This window comes from Bison bison, unplaced genomic scaffold, assembly GCF_000754665.1.
Source record: "Bison bison bison isolate TAMUID 2011002044 unplaced genomic scaffold, Bison_UMD1.0 scf7180017864215, whole genome shotgun sequence".
Lineage (NCBI taxonomy): Eukaryota > Metazoa > Chordata > Mammalia > Artiodactyla > Bovidae > Bison > Bison bison.
In genome coordinates, this window is record NW_011494787.1 from 2,486,396 (window position 1) to 2,505,876 (window position 19,481).

The 19,481-nt window shown below is 43.9% G+C and overlaps 1 protein-coding gene across 1 annotated transcript in view; it reads right to left on the reverse strand.

The window, feature by feature from the left end:
* Positions 1 to 19,481, reverse strand: part of ANTXR1 (anthrax toxin receptor 1) — a 257,202-nt gene that overhangs the window by 40,154 nt on the left and 197,567 nt on the right. The window contains 1 exon segment of the mRNA XM_010845314.1: positions 19,063 to 19,143. Coding sequence (XP_010843616.1) covers positions 19,063 to 19,143 — 81 coding nt within the window.

A 19,481-nucleotide genomic window follows, 5' to 3' on the forward strand; every position in this document is an offset into this window, starting at 1 on the left:
AAGGAGATCAAGCCAGTCAGTCCTAAAGGAAATCAGTTCTGAATATTCACTGGAAGAACTTATGCTGAAGCTGAAGCTCCAATATTCTGGCCACCTGATATGAAGAACTGACTCCTTGGAAAAGACCCCGATGCTGGGAAAGATCGAAGGCAGGAGGAGAAGGGGATGACAGAGGATGAGATGGTTGGATGACATCACCGTCTCAATGGACATGAGTGTGAGTAAGCTCTGGGAGTTGGTGGTAGACAGGGAAGCCTGGCACACTATAGTCCATGGGGTCGCAAGGAGTTGGACACGACAGCGACTGAACTGAATTGAAGGATATCGTTTACATTCTGTTTGTCATGCTACATCTTTGAAAATCCAGAGTGTATTTTACACGTACAGTACATGGCATTTCTGACTAGTCACATTTCAAGTGCTCAATAGCCACATGTGGCTGGGGGCTGCCTTATGGGACTGTGGAGCCCTACACTTTACATTTTTTAGAAAAATTTGCTTTAATTTTTAAATTTTGCTGTGCCAGGTGTTAGTTGTGGCATGTAGGGTCTAGTTCCCTGACCAGGGATTGAACCCAGTCCCCCAGCATTGGGAGTGTGGAGTCTTAGCCACTGGGCCACCAGGCAAGTCCCTAGATTCTCCTTTTGAGCTATTCAAGATCTTTTGCTACTTGTGAGGGTGAAAGGGGAGGTCACAAATAATTTTGTAAAACACTCCATTTATTTGTAACAGACCACTGTTTATTTGTAAAAGACCATTTATTTGTAAAAGACCATTAGTTGCCCACTGTTTTCCACAGCTGGAAGAAAAGTTCTAGTTGACTCTTTCGCTGGCCAGTGAAGAGCTTAAAAGAAAATTTAAGAGTTCAAATTCCAGTCATGGAAACACTTTTATCTTCTGATCTCCATAGACTCTTCAAGGTATGTAAAACTGTTTGAAACTGTGCCCGTCTGTCTGTCTGTCTATTTATCTATCCTCTGGAAGTGATAGGAAGCTTTATACTCATTTAAAATCAAATCATGCCGCTTTTCTCTCACCCTGTGTTTCAGAGAAAGATTTATGAGCAGCTGTGTGTTTTCAGGGTGGGACAGTTTGGTCCATGGCTTGCAAAGCAAGAGAATTTCAAAAATCAAATTGTTGTCTTTAAAAAATAAATGGATTAGAACTAAACACATCAATGGAATGAGCTTAAGAGAGCAAGAAAACGATTACAAGGTAAAGTTATCCAAAAATTGTTCTCTCTTGATTCATAAATCTGTTATGTAGTCTCAGGCTTTTTGGACATAGACGGATGAGTTATAAAGGACAGGCATCAAAGCTTGGCTGTGTCCACCGAGGATCAAAACAGTCATTTCACTATTGGCATTTACAGTAATTTGAAGGCATAGTAACACTGCTGGATGAAACTGGAATTTTCACACGGGTAGGTTAAATCTTTTGGAAGCTTCCATCTGTGTTGCTTATTAGTGACCTTGTGTGGGATGTAGCCACGTGAGTTGTTGGTGTATGTGATGTGAACTGCTTGTGACCCTAATTTTTTGCTAGGAGGTTCTGTTGTGAATCATTCAAACACATTTTAACTTTAGGCCACCGGCGGAGGATCTAGTGCAGAACAAGCCAGGGCAGCTGATGTGGTACAGTGGGGACCATGGGCTACAGGAGTTCTGTACTTATTCCTGGTTTGGAGGGATGCTTACTGTCTACAAGCACAGAAGGTAACCTCAGTTCTACAGCTGCCTTGGCCATCTCTGGAGGACCATACATCCCCTGGGCATGTATGGTGGAGCATCGAGGGCGTGGCTTCATAAATTTTGGGAAGTTTGTTTCCACCACCAATTGGAAAATATTCCCTCTTCTTTCCATTTCTCTCTACCTCCATGCTTAAGAAGTCCAGCCCTGCTTGGTCAGAACTACTTCCCTGTTAGAAAAAAAGAAGGGAGGATTCCACAGTGGACTCTCCAGTGGACCCACTTTGATTAATGATCCCAGTAAGGGGCATGGATGTCTGTTATGATGTCCAATTTTCCAGACTCTGTGACATTCAAGAGTTTCCCATTACAAATCACCTTGAGTGAGCAGTAGAGAATGTGGAAAAGCTTACACAAGATTTACTCCTATTTAGAGCTTATATTTGAGTTGGAGTCACAGAGGCCTTGGAAAGTAGGTACACTGGGGACTGAGGCCAGTGACTGGGTGTCAGCTGCGTAGGGCCACCCAGTCAATAGGGTGACCCAATCCAGATGTTGGGGGGATACAGGAACGCACACAGGTGCTGAAGGCTAGAGGAGTGAGCGCCCCTGAAGCTAACTCTGCCATTACTATGGATTCTGAACATAGCTCTGCTCTCGACGGTCTTAGCCAAAAGAAAAAATGGAAAAACACTAAAACGTTAAACAAATATCACAAGAATGAATTTACAAAGCAAGACGAGTAAAGTCAGAGAGTCGTTTTCCTCTCAAATTTTCTATTTTCAAAAAATTTAAAGGAAAAGTCAAAGTTATTAATGGCAATGACAGAAAGTATGAACAGCAATTATAATGAAAGTTTAATGTTTTAATAATGCTCAATCAAGTGGCATAGTGGTAAAGAAACTGCCTGCCAATGCAGGAGATGCAAGAGATGTGGATAAGATCCCTGGGTTGGGAAAATCCCCTGGAGCAGGAAATGGCACCCTCTGCCAGTATTCTTCCCTGGAGAATTCCATGGGCAGAGGAGACTGGTGGGCTACAGTCCGTGGGGTCACAAAGAGTCGGACACAACTGAGCACACACGCAAACTGTTGGTGTAGTGAGGTGAGTGATAGGTGTGTACACACAGGTGCATGTGTGAATATAACTGAATAAACTGAATGCTCAGCCTCATTTTACCTGAAGATGCCCCTACAAGAACATGTGAATGCTCCCTCTTTGGTAAAGGTGAGGATTTTTTTGAGACATCTTTGGGCACTGCTGAAATGCAGGTACCTATGGAGGGAATCTTATAAAAGTTTACAAACAGCTATGACCTGGGGGTCACAGAAAAAGTCTTCACAGAACAAGAAAACAAATTGAACCACGTTCTCAGTGCTGTGAGGGAAAGGAAAGGAAAGGAAACGTCCCTTTCCTCAAATCAGTTACTGCTTCCTCAGGCAGTGAAATGTCAGTACTGCCTTTAAATTAAAATGGTGTGAAATTTTGAGGCAGCAGCTGTGAGCACAGGAGGAACGAAGGACCAGACAATGAGCAGGAGTCAGGGGAGAGTCTCGGAGAGCTGGGCACCCGAAAGATGTGAGCAGCTGTAAGGGTGGAGAAGGCAGAGCTGGGAGGTGGAGTGTGACTGCTCTCCCCTCCCCCTCCAGTGTCAGCCTGGGCCACCTCTTTCAGCTAGTCTCCTGTTTGGGCCTTCATACATGCTGTTTCTCCCACCCAAATGCCTTTCCCTCACTTCACCAGGAAGTTCATCCTTTAAATCTCAGTCCAATGGTCTCTTTTCAAAGTCTTCCCTGGTCGTCCAGCCTGGATTAAATCTCTGTGTTCTATGCTCCCATGAAACTTCAGATGCTCCCCACAGTTCCATACCACTCATCATATCAAGTTCTAATTTACTGCTTTTCTGACTACTCTGATGAACATCCCACAAGGGCAGGGATTGGCCTCATTCATGTAAATCCCCATTGCCTAGCATGGTACCTCCTGTAGGGTCAGAGCTCAAGACCAGTGCATGGGTGCACTCTGTCTTAGACACAGTGTTGGTGATAAAGGGAGAGGCAGGCAGAGGTGGAATCAGTAAGAGAAAATATGAGGTAACTTGGGAACACAGCACACGGAAAGAGGGCAGGTCACTAAGGGAGGCAAGCAGTGGGTATGCCATCTTGGGCAGGGTATAAAAATGGAACAGTGCTGGGAGGTGGGCAAAGGTAAGTGGATAGGAAAAGAGGGGTTTGGGTCACAGGGACCAGCTCTACCTCCCAAAATTCAGTCCAGTTTACCTTTTCTTCAAGGGATCAAGCCCAATCATGAGCCCCACCCTCTTCTCCTGGCCTGGGGAGAGAACTCGGGAGAGCCAGGGTATGTAAAGGGCTGGAGGGGTCTGGTCCTGCCACTTCCAATAATTCCCTTTGTAACTGTGAATGAGGCAGGGATCTTAGTATGAGAGCATTAATCTAACTAATATGAAAATAGATAAGTAAAGCAGTGATGGGGAGCATCCGAGAAAATGTACTTGGGAGTGTTTGGAGGTGTCCCCATCAGCTTGCTAAACATCAGTTTCCTTATCTTGAAAATGAAGGGACTGAGATCATAAGGAACCTCCAACCCATTCCTGAGACTCAGGGTCAGGTTGAGGTGAGGTGGTAATGGGGATACTGGGAGAAGGGGTGTGTGTGTGTGTGTGTGTGTACAGCAGACTGTGAATTCTGGAAGGATATCTCCTAGGTCAGATCCTGCCACCTAAGATTCAACATAACACTTTTGGACCAGAATAGAACTCCCCACCAACCTGGGTTAAAGAAATCTTAATTGAGGCCTATGGCAGAGGTGTAGACCATTCACTAGAGATGATCTTTTCTGATGCCCTCAGCTGAAAGAGAAGGCCCATAGTTGCCAAGTGGCTAGACATAAACATCACACTTGAGCAAAGTAGAAAACTTCCTACAATGTTATACACTTGGATGAAATTTTGACCCTAGAACCAAGCCCAATTTCCCTTAGTCCTGACTCTCTTTGGCAGGAAAGAGAAATGAGATCAGAGAATGTCAAGAGGGGTGTCTCTATTACCCAGCCCTGCCTTCTTCAACCCCCAAATTCTCTTCTGTTTGCTATTTGCAACTTGATACCAGGACTTGACCTGTTGCTGCAGCTGTTTGGGAGATGAGGCAATTCAAAGGTGAAAGTCATCAGTTAAGCAATAAAATGATGATCCTGATGAGTATGGAAATATGTATGGGTGTGGAAAAAGGAGGGGTTAGGTTATGGGAGATTGAAAGAGGAGGAAGAGACCTCAGCCACTTCAGATACCGTCACAATTATTTATTTAAAGAGACCTCCCACTGAGAGCAGGAAGTTAGTTCAAAAAAAAAAAAAAACCCTCAAGATGGTATATTTTGCAGCATCAACTTTGGGTTTAACCTTCAAAAAAAGTTAACTTTGCAGGTTTTGGGTACAGTTTGGTTTTTGCTGTGGACAGAGGATGTCTTGAACTTTTTCTTTTGTAAAATCAGGCGGGTAAGCCAAGAATTCTAAGTACTCATGTTCCTCTCCAATGAGACAGTGAAGGAGAGATTTCCAAGGGTGAGAACTGAATAAATACTACTGAGGATTCAAACATCCAGGGAAGGGGCTCAGCCAAAATAAATCACACCCTCTAGGAACATTTCCTATAATTTTCTTTTTTTTTTTCTTAAATGATCTAGTCTTACAAAAGGTTATGAAAGGTCAGAAGTCAGTGGCCAGCAAGTTGGACTTTCTCTCTAGATCTACTGGGGACTTTACATCTTGGTGTCAGACACTGATAGAAATTTTGAAGATCCCTGTTTACTCAAAGTAAAAACCAATATATTCTATGCAAACTTCTTTTCCCCCACTTTAAAATAAAAATGTCTACTTTTTCAGCAGTTCTGTGAATTGAATTAAAGAGCAGAGGGACTAAGAAAAAAGCCTTATATAAAGCCTATTGTCTATTGTGCAAGAAGGAATTGACCTTTACATAAAGACATTAATACAGTAATTTGATTCTTTTAGTCACTGCTGATTTAAATATGAGAGAGGAATTCTGAGTTTTTCTTGTGTGCAGAGATCTAACTTCTTTGAAATCAATTGTAGTTTTCAGGGTAGAGAAGGGAAGAAAATGAACTCCCATCTGTTTGAATTATTTACACTTGTCATTTTGTTTCATCCTGACAAACCAATATCATTAATTATTAGCTTATTAACTATTTACCAACACATTGGATCCTTTGCGTTCTTGAGCTTTGGTAGAATGATTTTAACTGGGCTGTTCTGCAAGACAAAGATGCCTATGGCCAAGTTTTCTACATACATTAAAAACAATTAAAAACTCTATCAATATTTTGTCAAACCAGAGCTTTGCAAAACTTTTGAGAAACTGTGCCTGAAATCAAATGTCTTGAAATACAATGCAATTTGGCACTCTAATATTTATCCCAGATGAAGACTAGCTCAAAATGGTGATAGTGTAAAATTTTCAGTCCCTATCATCAGGGTGGCAATATCTCACCCTTGTTCCCCCTCCAGCCTCAGGAGGTACACTCTGTATCCCATCCTGGGGTGTCTCCTCTCACTCCGCAGGTTGGCCATGGGAACTAATGGGCTGCAGGCTGGTCCTGGAAACCTGCTACCCTGACCTTTCTACTTCCTGTCTGCCCAAGTCCCAGCTTTCCTCCAAAGCCCACTTCAAGCCCTTCCAGTCCAGGAGAAGGTCTGCCATCCTCTCAGATAACTGCCCTTCCTGTGGCTTTCATTCCCTTCAGCAATCTTGGTCTGTCCCGGGAGCTACCTTGACCACCCATCTGTTCTGTCTCCTCAACCTTAGCCATCTGTTCTTTGAGGTCTCACACTTGTTTGCCTTTTCCCCAGAGCCCTTCCCAGCACCTCAGTAATATTTGTTGAAAAGGATCTCACTTAGAAAGTTGGGTAAACATTTCCTGCTCTCAGGTTTGCTCCGTTCATTTTATTTTCACCAATCAGTGTTGTCAGAACAGAGGCATTTACTAGCGATGCAATGAAGCAAATTCAGAGGAAAACTGAAGTGAGGAGTTTCAAACGCAAAATGTTACTCGGCAGACAGACAGGAAATGACTGATAAGAGCCTCAGGGTCAGGTGAACTTTCCACAGAATATTAACCAACCAATTGTGTGTATTATGGACACTGGGACTTGCCCAAGTTATCCATTTTCACCACGTTTTGGGGATGTGTCTTAGAATGTGCTGGTATTTACGTACTTGGATCTGTTGTTTCATCAGCAAGCTGTTCAAATGGGGATGTTCATGGCTTTACATAGCCGCCATGTGTTTTAAAATTGCCAATATTCAGGAAGGAATGTCTTATCAGCACACATAGAACAGTGGTTTTAATGATTTTAATTGCCTAGCAATTTGAAAAATTGTTTCCCCCTTATGTTAACAGGGATAAAATTAAATAAAAGAATCAGACATTAAGTTATATACATGCATGATCACAAGTGAAGAAAGAAAAAAGATAATATAGGGTAAAAACTCTATTAACTATGTAAATGCTTTCTTGGTGAGTACAAGCAATGGTGAGAAGGATGTTGCTGGGAATGATAAAGTTGGGGGAACCCACTGGACTGAGCAATAGTATCTGAAGCAATCCTTGGGAGGAAATGAGTTGCTTTGTATTTTCATATGATGGGGGCCATCACTAGCCCACATGGTACTTTTGTGTGAGTCAGGAAGAGACTCTCCTCTCTGAGCTGGGATGCAGACCTGTCCCAGGGAGCTTGACCAGTGATGTTCAGGGTGGTCCTCTGTCACAGGGCACAGCCTGCACATCCAGGTGTATGCATTCCTGGTAAACAAGTCTTTGGAAAATGGACATGATTTTAAAGAGCACAGTGGCCTGAAAAGTGACCCTGCTAGTACATAGTAGAATGAGAGACTAAGTCCAGAATTGTTGGTTTAACCTAATCCCGACCAAGGACATTTGTCGATGGCTTTGTCTATGAAACGCAGGGCTCTGCCACAATATTGATACATGACAAGTATCTCACTTAAGTAGCTGATTATAACCTAGTATAAAACTAGTAATTGGTAATTGACAGATATTATGGGATTAATTTATCAGAGAAATGGGAGGCCGCCCCTAACAAAAGAAGTGGGAAGCCTCCACTAACAAAAAAATACCTCAATGCAGTCAGCACTGCCCTTTAGGTGCCATGGGTAGAGAAGATCATTATTTCCATTTTGCCACCAAGAAATAAAACATACAGTGATATATTCTAGGAAACCAACAATGGGCTCTCTTGCAGGTGGAGTTTTGAAGTGAAATTGCTTGTAACATGGCATCCCAAATTACCATGTTTCTTGCATGAAGACTCTGGAGAAGGAAATGGCAAACCACTCCAGTACTCTTGCTTGGAAAATCCCACGGACGAAGGAGCGTGGTAGGCTATAGTCCACGGGGTCGCAAAGAGTCGGACACGACTGAGTGACTTCATTTTCACTTTGCATGAAGAAGAGATACCCACCCTGGAACTGCAGAAAGTGTGGATGCACGGGAGAGGTGGAAGGTGTGGCTGGGTTCCTCCTCATCCTCTCCTCAGACAGTCTGCGTCTACATGCCCTGCTTGGCTGGCCTATCACAGGGAAGACAGAGGCCACTGAATGGGGGAGAGCCCATCTTGGACTTTGCCACTGAGGTCACTAAGGAAGAGAGGCATATCCCGGCCTCTAGGTCATCTACTTCCTCAGGGCTCTTGCCCTCTAACAGTGAGCTCTTCAGTCTCAGCCCCTCCTGGTCTTGCATCATGAGCCCTTCATCTTTCTTAAGTCCTTCATCCTGATCAAACAAAGAGCCTCTTTCAAGCCCAGCTCTCCTCCAGCCACTGCTTTGGTTCTCCCTTCCCATTTTCCACTAAGCCTCACTCCTGCCCCCATCGTTGCACTGAATCCACGTCACTAAGACCTCCAGGACCTTCTTACTGCTAGTAATTAGAGGACCTGTCAGCTTGCATCTAAATTTCCCATACTTGAGGCTGTTGACCCCAGCCTCCTCCGTGATGAGCCATCTTCCCTTGGCTTCCATGACTCAAACTCTCCTGTCACACCTGCTCTTTCTTTCGCTGGTCCTTCTTCATTTCCCTCTTGTTCTCCTTTTTCTTTCCTCGCCCCAGCTCAAAGGATGTGACCCTGGGTGTTCAGCACTCAAGCCATTTCCCTTCTGTCTCTCCACCCTCTTCCTGGCTCTGCATCTGTTCACATTGGTCTCAGCTGTCATGGTGGTGACACTTAAGTCTCTGCCTCCTGCCCAGAACTCTCACGGAGAAAAACTGCCTCCTGACAGGTCAGGTGATGTCAGGGGGCATCCAGGGCACACCTTCCACTCTCAGGTCCTGTAGGTGCACACCCTGCACGTACATGACTCTGAGAGTGAACATTCCTGAAGTGTAATAAGCTGGTGGTACTTACACTCAATTCTGTAAGTGAAAAAGCTAAGTCCTCCTCTTCCCTCCCAAAGCTCTTCTTGCACCCTTATCCTGGTGACTGATGTCACAGTTGGCTCAGACCAAAACCTGGAGGTCCTCCCTGACAACCCACTCTCTCATCCTCCACACCAGCCAGTTGCCAAATCCAGTCATTCTGTTTCTTCAGTATCTCCTAAATCCAGCCTCTTTCTTCCTCCCACCACTGACTCTGGTCAGGCTGCCACCATGTCTACACTGCAGCCAGCATGACTTTTCTGAAACACAATGTGACCACAACTATGCCTAAAACACTTGGCAGTGATTCTCCACTGTCCCCAGAGTGGGCTCCATGACCAGCACCCCCTCCACCCACTCCCTCCACTCCTCACACTGTCCTCCACCAAACCCTGCTCCTCAAGTCTCCTGAAGAAGCCACAGGCCACCCCCAGATTCTTGCTCAAGATTCTTTCCCACAGAAGAGCCTCCTTCCACAACTCCGCTCTGATCTTAGCCTCAATGCCACTTCTAGAAGCCAGTTTTGATCCAAAGCTGGTGAAATGCCCTTCCTGGGTATATTCCTTCCCCTGCCCCCAACCTTTCACATCCATTACAGAGCCATCACACTTGTGTTTGGGGCCTTGACTGTTGGTTCCTGCTTCTCGAGGGACAGGACACAGCTTATTAATTGGTGAACAGCCAGCACAAACTCAGTGCTCATCTCACAGGAAGTATTTGATAAGTTTTTTTTTTTTTAATATTAGCAGCTTATTAGGAACTCCCTTTCTCACTTATACTAGTAACAAGACACTGGTATCAGTATTTTAATGTAGACTTAGTTAATCTGTATAATAACAAGAAAATAGACATTAATCTTTTAATAAAAAAGGACTATATAGAAACTCTTAGGTTTTGGAATATATAGAAACTTTTAGGTTTCTATATTATTCAACAAGTATCTACTGAATGCGTAAAGGATTTGAGGAATCCCAGTGTGGACTTCAAGTCTGATAGTTCTGAATTAAGCCCCAGATCTGCCCCTTCCCAGCTGTGTGTCCTAGGGAAAGTTAATAACCTCCCCTCGAGTCTCAGTTTCTGCTCTGTACAGTGGAGATAGTAGTTCTTCCCCTTCTTGTGAATGGATCTGTGCTTCCCTGTGTGCATGTGTGCTAAGCCGCTTCAGTTGTGTCTGACTCTTTGTGACCCTATGGACTATAGCCCACCAGGTTCCTCTGTGCATGGGATTCTCCAGGCACGAACACTGGAGTGGGTTGCCATGCCCTCCTCCAGGGTATCTTCCCAACCCAGGGAATGAACTCATGTCTCTTATGTCTCCTGTCCTGGCAGGTGGGTTCTTTACCACTAGTTCCACCAGGGAAGCCACTGTGCTTCTATCAGTTTAGTTCAGTTGCTCAGTTGTACCGACTCTTTGAGACCCCATGAACCGCAGCATGCCAGGCCTCCCTGTCCATCACCAACTCCCGGAGTCCACCCAAACCCATGTCCATTGAGTCAGTGATGCCATCCAACCATCTCATTCTCTGTCGACCCCTTCTCCTCCTGCCCTCAATCTTTCCCAGCATCAGGGTGTTTTCAAATGAGTCAGCTCTTCGCATCAGGTGGGCAAAGTATTGGAGTTTCAGCTTCAACATCAGTCCTACTAATGAATATTCAGGACTGATCTCCTTTAGGATGGACTGGTTGGATCTCCCTGCTGTCCAAGGGACTCTCAAGAGTCTTCTCCAACATCATGGTTCAAAAGCATCAATTCTTCGGCTTTCTTTATAGTTCAACTCTCACATCCATACATGACTACTGGAAAAACCATAGCCTTGACTAGATGGACCCTTGTTGGCAAAGTAATGTTTCTGCTTTTTAATATGCTGTCTAGGTTGGTGATAACTTTCCTTCCAAGGAGTAAACGTCTTTTAATTTCATGGCTGCAGTCACCATCTGCAGTGATTTTGGAGCCCAGAAAAATAAAGTCAGCCACTGTTTCCACTGTTTAACCATTTATTTGCCATGAAGTGATGGGACCAGATGCCATGATCTTAGTTTTCTGAATGCTGAGCTTTAAGCCAACTTTTTCACTCTCCTTTTTCACCTTCATCAAGAGGTGTCAGGAAGCATTTAACAGGAGGCTTCCTGTGTGCTGTTTTGGATCTGTCAGGAATTCTCTGTTCCTTATTAATTCCTGAATATTCAGGAATTAAGAGGAGAGGCAAGTCTCTCCCGGGGGCTGAGGAATCCAGGCATTTCCTTTGTTAGTTTTTCTATACAGTGATAAGTACTTGATTCCTTTTTATGAACCATTTGGTAAAAGTGATTATTTACAACCCTCTCTCTTTCATATGGATGACCTCATGTTTCCTTGATAACATGTAAGTTTTGATTTTATCTCTGCTGAAAAGCTATCTTGTAAGACAGTATAAATACCTACACAATGTTGAATAAAACACCTTTGCTCAATCAGAGCTTTGGTCCCTGTGTCTTGCTTTCTCTCTCTCTCTCCCTCTATCTCTTTTTCAGGCTGATCCCCTGGAGCACAGAGGCTCTCTGAGTTCACTTTCCTGCCCAGGCTTCTAAGACCCTCTCAAGAAGGCGCTCTGCACCTTCACCCTATCGAGAGGGCGCCTGAGGCCTCTGTGAACAGAGCAAGCCCCATGTCAGGGGCTTTATGGCTTTCTGCGTAAACCAAGGAATATCAGCCTCTTTCTCCCTCCTTCACTTTCTTATCGGTCGACTCCAGACCACCAGGTTCTGGTCCATTAAAGGACCTCAACAAAGAGGCTCTTTAGTTCTTTTTCACTTTCTGCCATAAGGTGGTGTCATCTGCATATCTGAGGTTATTGATATTTCTCCCGGCAATCTTGATTCCAGCTTCTATAAACGTCTATAATTAATACAATGCTTTACTCTTCTCTTTCAAATCATGCACTGAACTCCAGGAAGTTAGAATTAAGTCCTATTCTAACTGACATCTCCAGTGCCCAGCCCAGGGATGGGTTTCTAGGTGGGAGCACAGTAGATGAAATTTGATGAAAGAATGTTTGAGGGAAGGTAGCCAAGATGAAGATTGAAGAAGGAGGAGGAGGTCATGCAAGGTACATGAAGAGGGAGAAAAGAGAAAGCAAGAAACAGAGTGCACACACTTTGAGTCTATTTATGTTGCAGGAGGCTCGTCTGCTTTCGAAGGACTGGGCTGAGGACGCTCTGTCCCTGGAGATAACCTGCCCAGATCATTCTTGCCTCTGCAACAGTAGGAAGGCATGGGGCCCACGCGACTGGCCCAGCTCCCTTGCTGGAAACAGCTGTGCAGACGGCAGCCCTGGGGAGCTCAGGGAGAGGATTTCACAACCTCCGCGCTGCCCTTCAGAGGAGTATCATATGTTGTTTACATACATCTCCATCTACATGTGTGTTTCCGGGGTCTCTTCTGATTGCAATGAGGCTCAGTCTTGCAAAACAAGTTCAGAGTGTGCCTCATATTTTGTTTTTGCAGATAGCGATGGAGCGATGGAATGTACCAGCCTCCCCATGCCAGATCAGAGAGAAACTGAGGAGCTGAAAACAAAGACATCCAACCCCAGTGGCTCCTCCCAGAGCATGTGCAGGGGTTGGGACTTTAAAGCTGGGGTAAAAATGCCTGGGGAGGGTTTAGACAGGTTGATATTTTAATTCCATCTGGGAAAGACCCAGGAGGCAGAGTTATATTTTCTCTTTTCCTTTCTCTTCACCCAAGCAGTAACAATATTGGAGCAGGAAGAATCTATGCTTATTGTCTGGTGATTGTAATCATCCATTTTCCTTATGCCTATGAAACGCAGGATAGAGTTTTTGAAAGGATATTGAGAGTTGCCTTCAAATTGTTCCATGAAGGAAACAGAAGATGCTGCCCAGGACAAGAAATAGAGACTTGGGTCAAATCACTGATTGTCAACCCTAGTTGCTTCTTAAAATGACCTGGGGAGCTTTTAAAACTCCTGTATCCAGACTTCATCCCAGAAATATTAAATAGAATCTGGCACCAGGGCCTTAAAACTCCCCAGATGATTACAACATGCAACCAGATTGAAAATCACTGGATTCTGTGAACCCTGATCTCTGAAACTCCCTTACATTTCTGTGCTTGAAACTAGCAATCTAGGAACAAAACCATCTGCAGCTGGCAAGATTTCTCTGCAACTGGTTGGTATTTAATATTTAGACTTCTGCTAGAGCAGTTATTCCCCAATTAGGCTAATAGGTGTTCTGCAGAGAAACATAGGAAAGTAGTCACTGGTGGTCAAATAAACACAGAGATGCTGACTCCAAGTCCCCAGCAGTCAGGGTTAGAGGGATCTTGATGGGCATCTAATTCCATTTATCTCACTGGTTCCAAAGTGTGGTCCCCAGACCAGTAGCATCAGTATCACCTGGAAGCTTGTTAGAAATGCTAATTTCCAGGCCTCACCCTAGACCTGCTGAGTCAGAAACTCTGACAGTGGGATCCAGCAACCTGTGTTTTAACAAAACTTCTAGGTGATTCTGTGCTCAAGTTTGAGAACTAGTGATCTGCTGCAGGAACTGTTTACTATGTCCTGGCTCAGTGGTTTGACTGGTTTTACCCCTGTTTAGTAACACGGAGCAACCCCAGTGATGCCTGTGGAAGCCCATTTTTTGTTGAAACTCATCTTTCAGTTTTTTAAGATGAAATACGTGTTATTGTAATTTCTACCTGTGGCTTAACTTCATGTCTTCTCTGAAATCATATTCTGTGCTTTAGAGGCTTTAATGTTCCAGGGCTTCTGGTTGATATAACATATAGCTGATAACTCCTGAGGGGACTTCTCCAAAATTTACATAAAATACCCAGGAAGATAAAGAAAAGGTACCAACTCACACCACCACCAAAACTAAAAGTGACAGAATAGAACAGAAAATTTACATCCTCTTGGAGTAGAGAAGACTGTTCTAAGTTTGACACCAAAGGCAGAAATTAGAGACATTCATAGATTTAACTATAAAATTATATGTAATTTCACACGCACTCACACACACACAGACACAGACACAAAATTAGACTTTAAGTTTCATGAAGTAAGCATCTTATACTTAATGTATACCACTGGATCTTCAAAACATTTGACTAGTAAATGAATGAATATGAGTTAAGCAAATGCCCATATAAAAATCAAAGCTAAAATATTCAATAGAAAAGTAGGATAGAGGCATATATAGGCAATAGACAAAAGGGAAAATAGTTATTTGAAAGAAGTTTCACTTCAATAACAGAAAACACAAATTAAATTAACACCTGTCAAATAGATAAGGTTAATAATGTTAATGGGAGATGGGATTTTCACAGATGGCAGGTGGTCGTGTTAATTCACACAGTGTTTCAGGCAATAATGAATAATGAGCCCAACCTGGCAATTCATGTCAAAATTTTAAAATTTTGCATGCTGTTTGATTGATCGACGAGACAACTGCATGCTTAATCCTAAGGAAACATTCATGAATGTGCACAATGATCTGGCAACAAGTATACTGATTACAGATAGCTTCATTTGTAAAAATAAACACTTGAAATAAACATTCTAAAAAGAGAAGGCAGGCCGAAATATAATGTCACAGTTTGCATTTAAAATCACATCATATAATGATATGAAGTGGCATGAAAAGATTATTCCTTGAATACAGGTAAGTGATTAAAAATATTAATGAAAGTTAAAGTGTTAGTCTCTCACTTGTGTCCAACTCTTTGCAACCTGACCCCATGGACTGTAGCCTGACAGGCTCCTCTGTCCATGGAACTCTCTAGGCAAGAATACTGGAGTGGGTGGATATTCCCTTCTCCAGGGCATCTTCCCAACCCAGGGATCAAACCCAGGTCTCCCCCACTGCAGGCAGATTTTTTACCATCTGATCCACGAGGCCCAGAGAGAAAATATTAATAGTTTATAAAAAGAATGCTTAGCATGATGACCAAGTTAACAAGCTCTCAGCTCCCTTTAAGTCTTCTGCCTCAGACTGAACATTTCCAATTCCTTCTGCCATTTGTCCTTGAATGGTAAGAAAATTTTCTGAAGTCAGAGAGGCTCCCATATAGGAACAATTGGGGACTATCCTGGCAAATGCTCATGGGACACAGGTTCTAATTGCCAGACTTTCCTGCTAAGTCTCTTGTGAATGTTCTCTAGTTTGGTAAAACCCCCTTTAAAGCCTGGGTCTGGACAGCAATGTTGCAATGTTTTGTGTTTACAGGGGTACCATGGGGACAATGAACAATCTTACCAAGGTAACAGTTCAATAGGTAGAGATGGTGGGAAAGACATCCCAGGCAGAGAAGTTAAGACTGTGCAAAGGCATAGAGGCACCAATGATTCTGGCATGTTCAGGGAATGGGGAGCAATTCTAGGTGGCTGGAGCCTCTATGGAGTGATAGGGGAACCAGAGGGAAAAAGTAGATGAAATGACAAGGAAAGCCTTTCTAAATCAAGCTAAGGGTTTGGGGCTTCTTCCTAGCCTTTGAAAGACTGAAGCTTTGGGATGGCATGCTGAGATCCATGTTTTCAAAAGAGCAAAGCGGTGGCTATACACTGGAAGCCAGGGGATGGTTTAAGCAGAGGATACTATATGGTTGGGGCTTCCCAGGTGGCGCTAGTGGTAAAGAACCTGCCTGACAATGCAGGCGATGTAAGAGAAACAGGTTCGATCCCTGGGTTGGGAAGGCGCCCTGGAGGAGGGCATGGTAACCCACTCCAGTATTTTTGCCTGCAGAATCTCATGGACAGAGGAGCCTGATGGGCTACAGTCCACAGAACTGCAAAGAGTTCGACACGACTGAAGCGACTTGGCACGCAAGCACCATATGCTTAGTGAGCTTATTAAATTTTAGGATCCGATGTGTTGCTGGTTTGCTACTTAAGTGGCTTCTTTGGTACTTTACCTTTTATGTTGGCTCAGGCTTTCTTGGTGGGCTCCAAAATACAATAGGACTGTGGGCCCACCCCAGGCAGAAAGAGGAAGATGGGTGGTGGCAGTCAGAAAGCATTCATGTCCCCTGCTGTCATCCCATTCATGTTTTCCCTGACCCAGGGAAAACATGGACAGCTCCCACGAAGTGGGCACCAATCCCAGGGAAGGATGTGACTCCGGGCTCAGGCCTCTCTCAGCCCTCTGCTCTGTGGTGGGGGCTGGAGGCATTCTGCTTTTCCAGCAGCCTCCGAGGGTCTACTGGTGAGCCCATGTCTGCCTCTGTAGAGCAGGGGTGGGTTCATTTGGGGAAGGATAGAGCAGACAGGAACTGAGAAGAACTGCCAGGTTTCTGTGCGATCAACATGTGTTTGAAACAATTCAGAATGTAACTGAGAATGTAATTAGGTGATGTTTGTTTTTGTTTTTGTTTTAAAGGAAAAACTCAGAACCTGTGACTCTTGTTCATGAGCACATGCCTGGATGTAGTCATTTTGAGTTTATGGAAAATGTGGTCAGCCCCATAAATCAGTGCTGAGGAATTCTTACAGAGTCATCCACCGTGCAAAGAAGGCAGGTCTGTTGTGAGTCTGTCGAAGTTATGAAAACAGAACAGAATAAGCACATAATAATAAGCGACAGCATAGTCTTCTCTTCCAGAATTCTTTCCTGAGTTGCGATAAGGTAGCTTTGAATTTCCCTTCCTACATAATCTATGATCTTTCTTGTGTATCTCCACGTATACAACTAGAAGTCTGTGGCCATCACCATGGTTACAAAGACACGGTTCTCTGCATCTACTCTCATGTGTCTTAAAGACTTTGGCAGGATTCCTGTAAAGAATGTCCATTTCGAAGTAGGCTGGACGACTGTACTTTGCAACACCACTAAGAACATGGTCACAAATGTTTCCTAATTCTCAGACCTCCCGTCCTTCCCATCTATTATTTTGTGTGACTGGAGAATGAAATTTCAGGGTGGGATTGTATTTCTCAAAAGCACACAGAAGGTCTTCAAATGTGAAAGACACAAGCTTTCATTCAGAATTTGTAAATAAGAGATTCAATCTAGGTGTGATTCATTAGAAGGAACTCCATCCATTTTCATCTCATTTTCGTTAGATTTATCCAATCAGCCATTTGCCCTCAAATAGTTTTAGTTCTTGTATCTTATCTACCATAATATTTCTCTTATCCTTCCTCTTTCCTACACTCGATTCTCCGGTTGACCCAGTTTATAAATCTGTTTCTGGCAAACTGGTCAGTGAAGAATGGAATGTTAACAAATCTGAGTGGAGATGTTTTTCAAGTGCTCTGAGAAAAATAGTCTTGTTCATGGACTAGTACGTTCTATCACAAAAATAGTACTGCTGAGCCCGAGGAGTTTACCTATCCTATTGTTTTCTTCTTAATCTGTTAGATGCGTTTCATGCAGGCTAAAAAATTTCTTAATTTTCCACAGAAACCATATGTATAACTTACAAGGCCAGATACCACGCTGAGTACAAAGCTGATGGCCAAGGCTCATTTCTGTTAGCTGTTTATACTTTAAAATCTGCTCTAGCAATGTGTTCTTGTTGACTTCCAGACAAAAAACAAATTCTAGAGATCAAGAAGGTCAAGTTGGCCCAGCATTTATATGCCCTGGGTGGTTTTTTTTTTTACATCTTACTTGCCTGCTGTCCCTGCCACAACGTGGAGCAGGAGCAGCTAGCTGGCAGCAGTCTGCTGAGGCTGTGAAACTTTGGACCAAATCCTCTCAACCACAAGCCACCTGTTGTCACCAGGTGCAAAGGGAGGGCGACCTGCCTGACTGACCCTGCTCTCGTGTTTTATCAGTTGTACCGTGTTGCAGAGTGGGCAGTGCAAAGATGCAGGTATATCTGACCTAGTCAATAGCAATATAGTTTGAATTTCTGCACCAACCTTTCACAGACAGAAAAGCACAAGGTAAATAATCATAATAATGTTTGACTGAGCATTACTATTTAATGTGTTCAAATGTTAAGCCAAATGCTTTACAAACATTACCGTCTCCAGCCAGCCACACTGAAGTAATTATTATCAACCACTTTAGAATATGAAGAATGGAATTCAGAGAGGTCAAGGGACTTGCTTAGAGTTTTCCAGGCAGGAAGGAAGCAAAATTCAGACCCAACTCTACCTGATTCAAAAGGAGCCCCAAATTAGACACCTTGATTTTGCTTTTGGGTTAGTGTGTCTGATTCCCAGAGCAGCAGATGAAAGATGCAGGTTGCGGGTGGTTGAGGGAGATTTGGTCCCAGGCTTTGCTTTGAAGATTTTATAAAAGAGAGACTAGCTCTTCCCAGAAGAGCTAGCAATGGCGTGATTACGACAGAACTGAGGTTGTTTCCAGCGTTGTTATTATTCAGCTTGTCCTGTCCTCTGTTTCCTCATTTACAAAATGAGGACTAAGGCCTCTGTGGCCTCCTCCCTTTCTATCTCCTTCCAGTTGGAGACACTCAGAGCTTGGTCCTAACAGTTTCAGGGCAAATCCTCACTGTGGAAGACCCTCCTGTGATCCTGGACCAGACACACCCAACACCTGCTGGACAATGGGGGAGTTTTCCCATGGTCCCTATTCCCTGGCTCCACCTTGTGGCCCTGGCGTCCTGCTTGTCACCACTGGCCAGTGTGGCCGAGGAGCAGCAGCCCTCTCTCCGGAAGCTGCCTGAGCATCCTTGCTTTATTCACTCACCGTACATGGAAACCCAGCAGCTCAAGTCCTAGGAAGCTAATTTAACCTGTTTTGGTCAAAATCCTTTTCAGAAAAGCAAGTCGAAACTCAAGGTCTTGTAGAACCCAAAATTTGAAAACTAGTATCTGATTTGTCACAACATGAAATGATAGCTGGATTCATTATCTGGAGTTACTCCAGCTCAACAGTCAGAGGCAGAGAGAGAAAAAGAAAAAGAACGCGTGTATGTGACACCGTTAATGAATCCTACCGTGTCTCCTGGCTGTGGACGCATCACGGACACACGATCGTAGCCTTTCCTTAGTAGGACCCACAAGGCATCAAGTTTTCCCTGAAATAAAACAAATGCACCAAGATTACATCTGAAACTAGATTGAGGGCCCGCACTGACATGAGCTTTCCATGCTTCTTCAGTCATATGAACCACACTTCACCAGCAATGCAGTTGTCACAGGATGTGACTCTCTAGTTCAAAATGTGGATTTCAGCAATAGAGGAGAAGAGACGCATCCCAGAGAACCCTGATGCTCACACAGGAGACACCTGCAACTGTAGCGCAGCCTCAGGTGTGCAGACACACAGGAGTCATCCAGCCTGCTGCCCTCATTGCATTGCTGGGCATCTCCTCACACTGCAGGTCAAGCTTTTCAACTTGCACTCAAGTTTTTT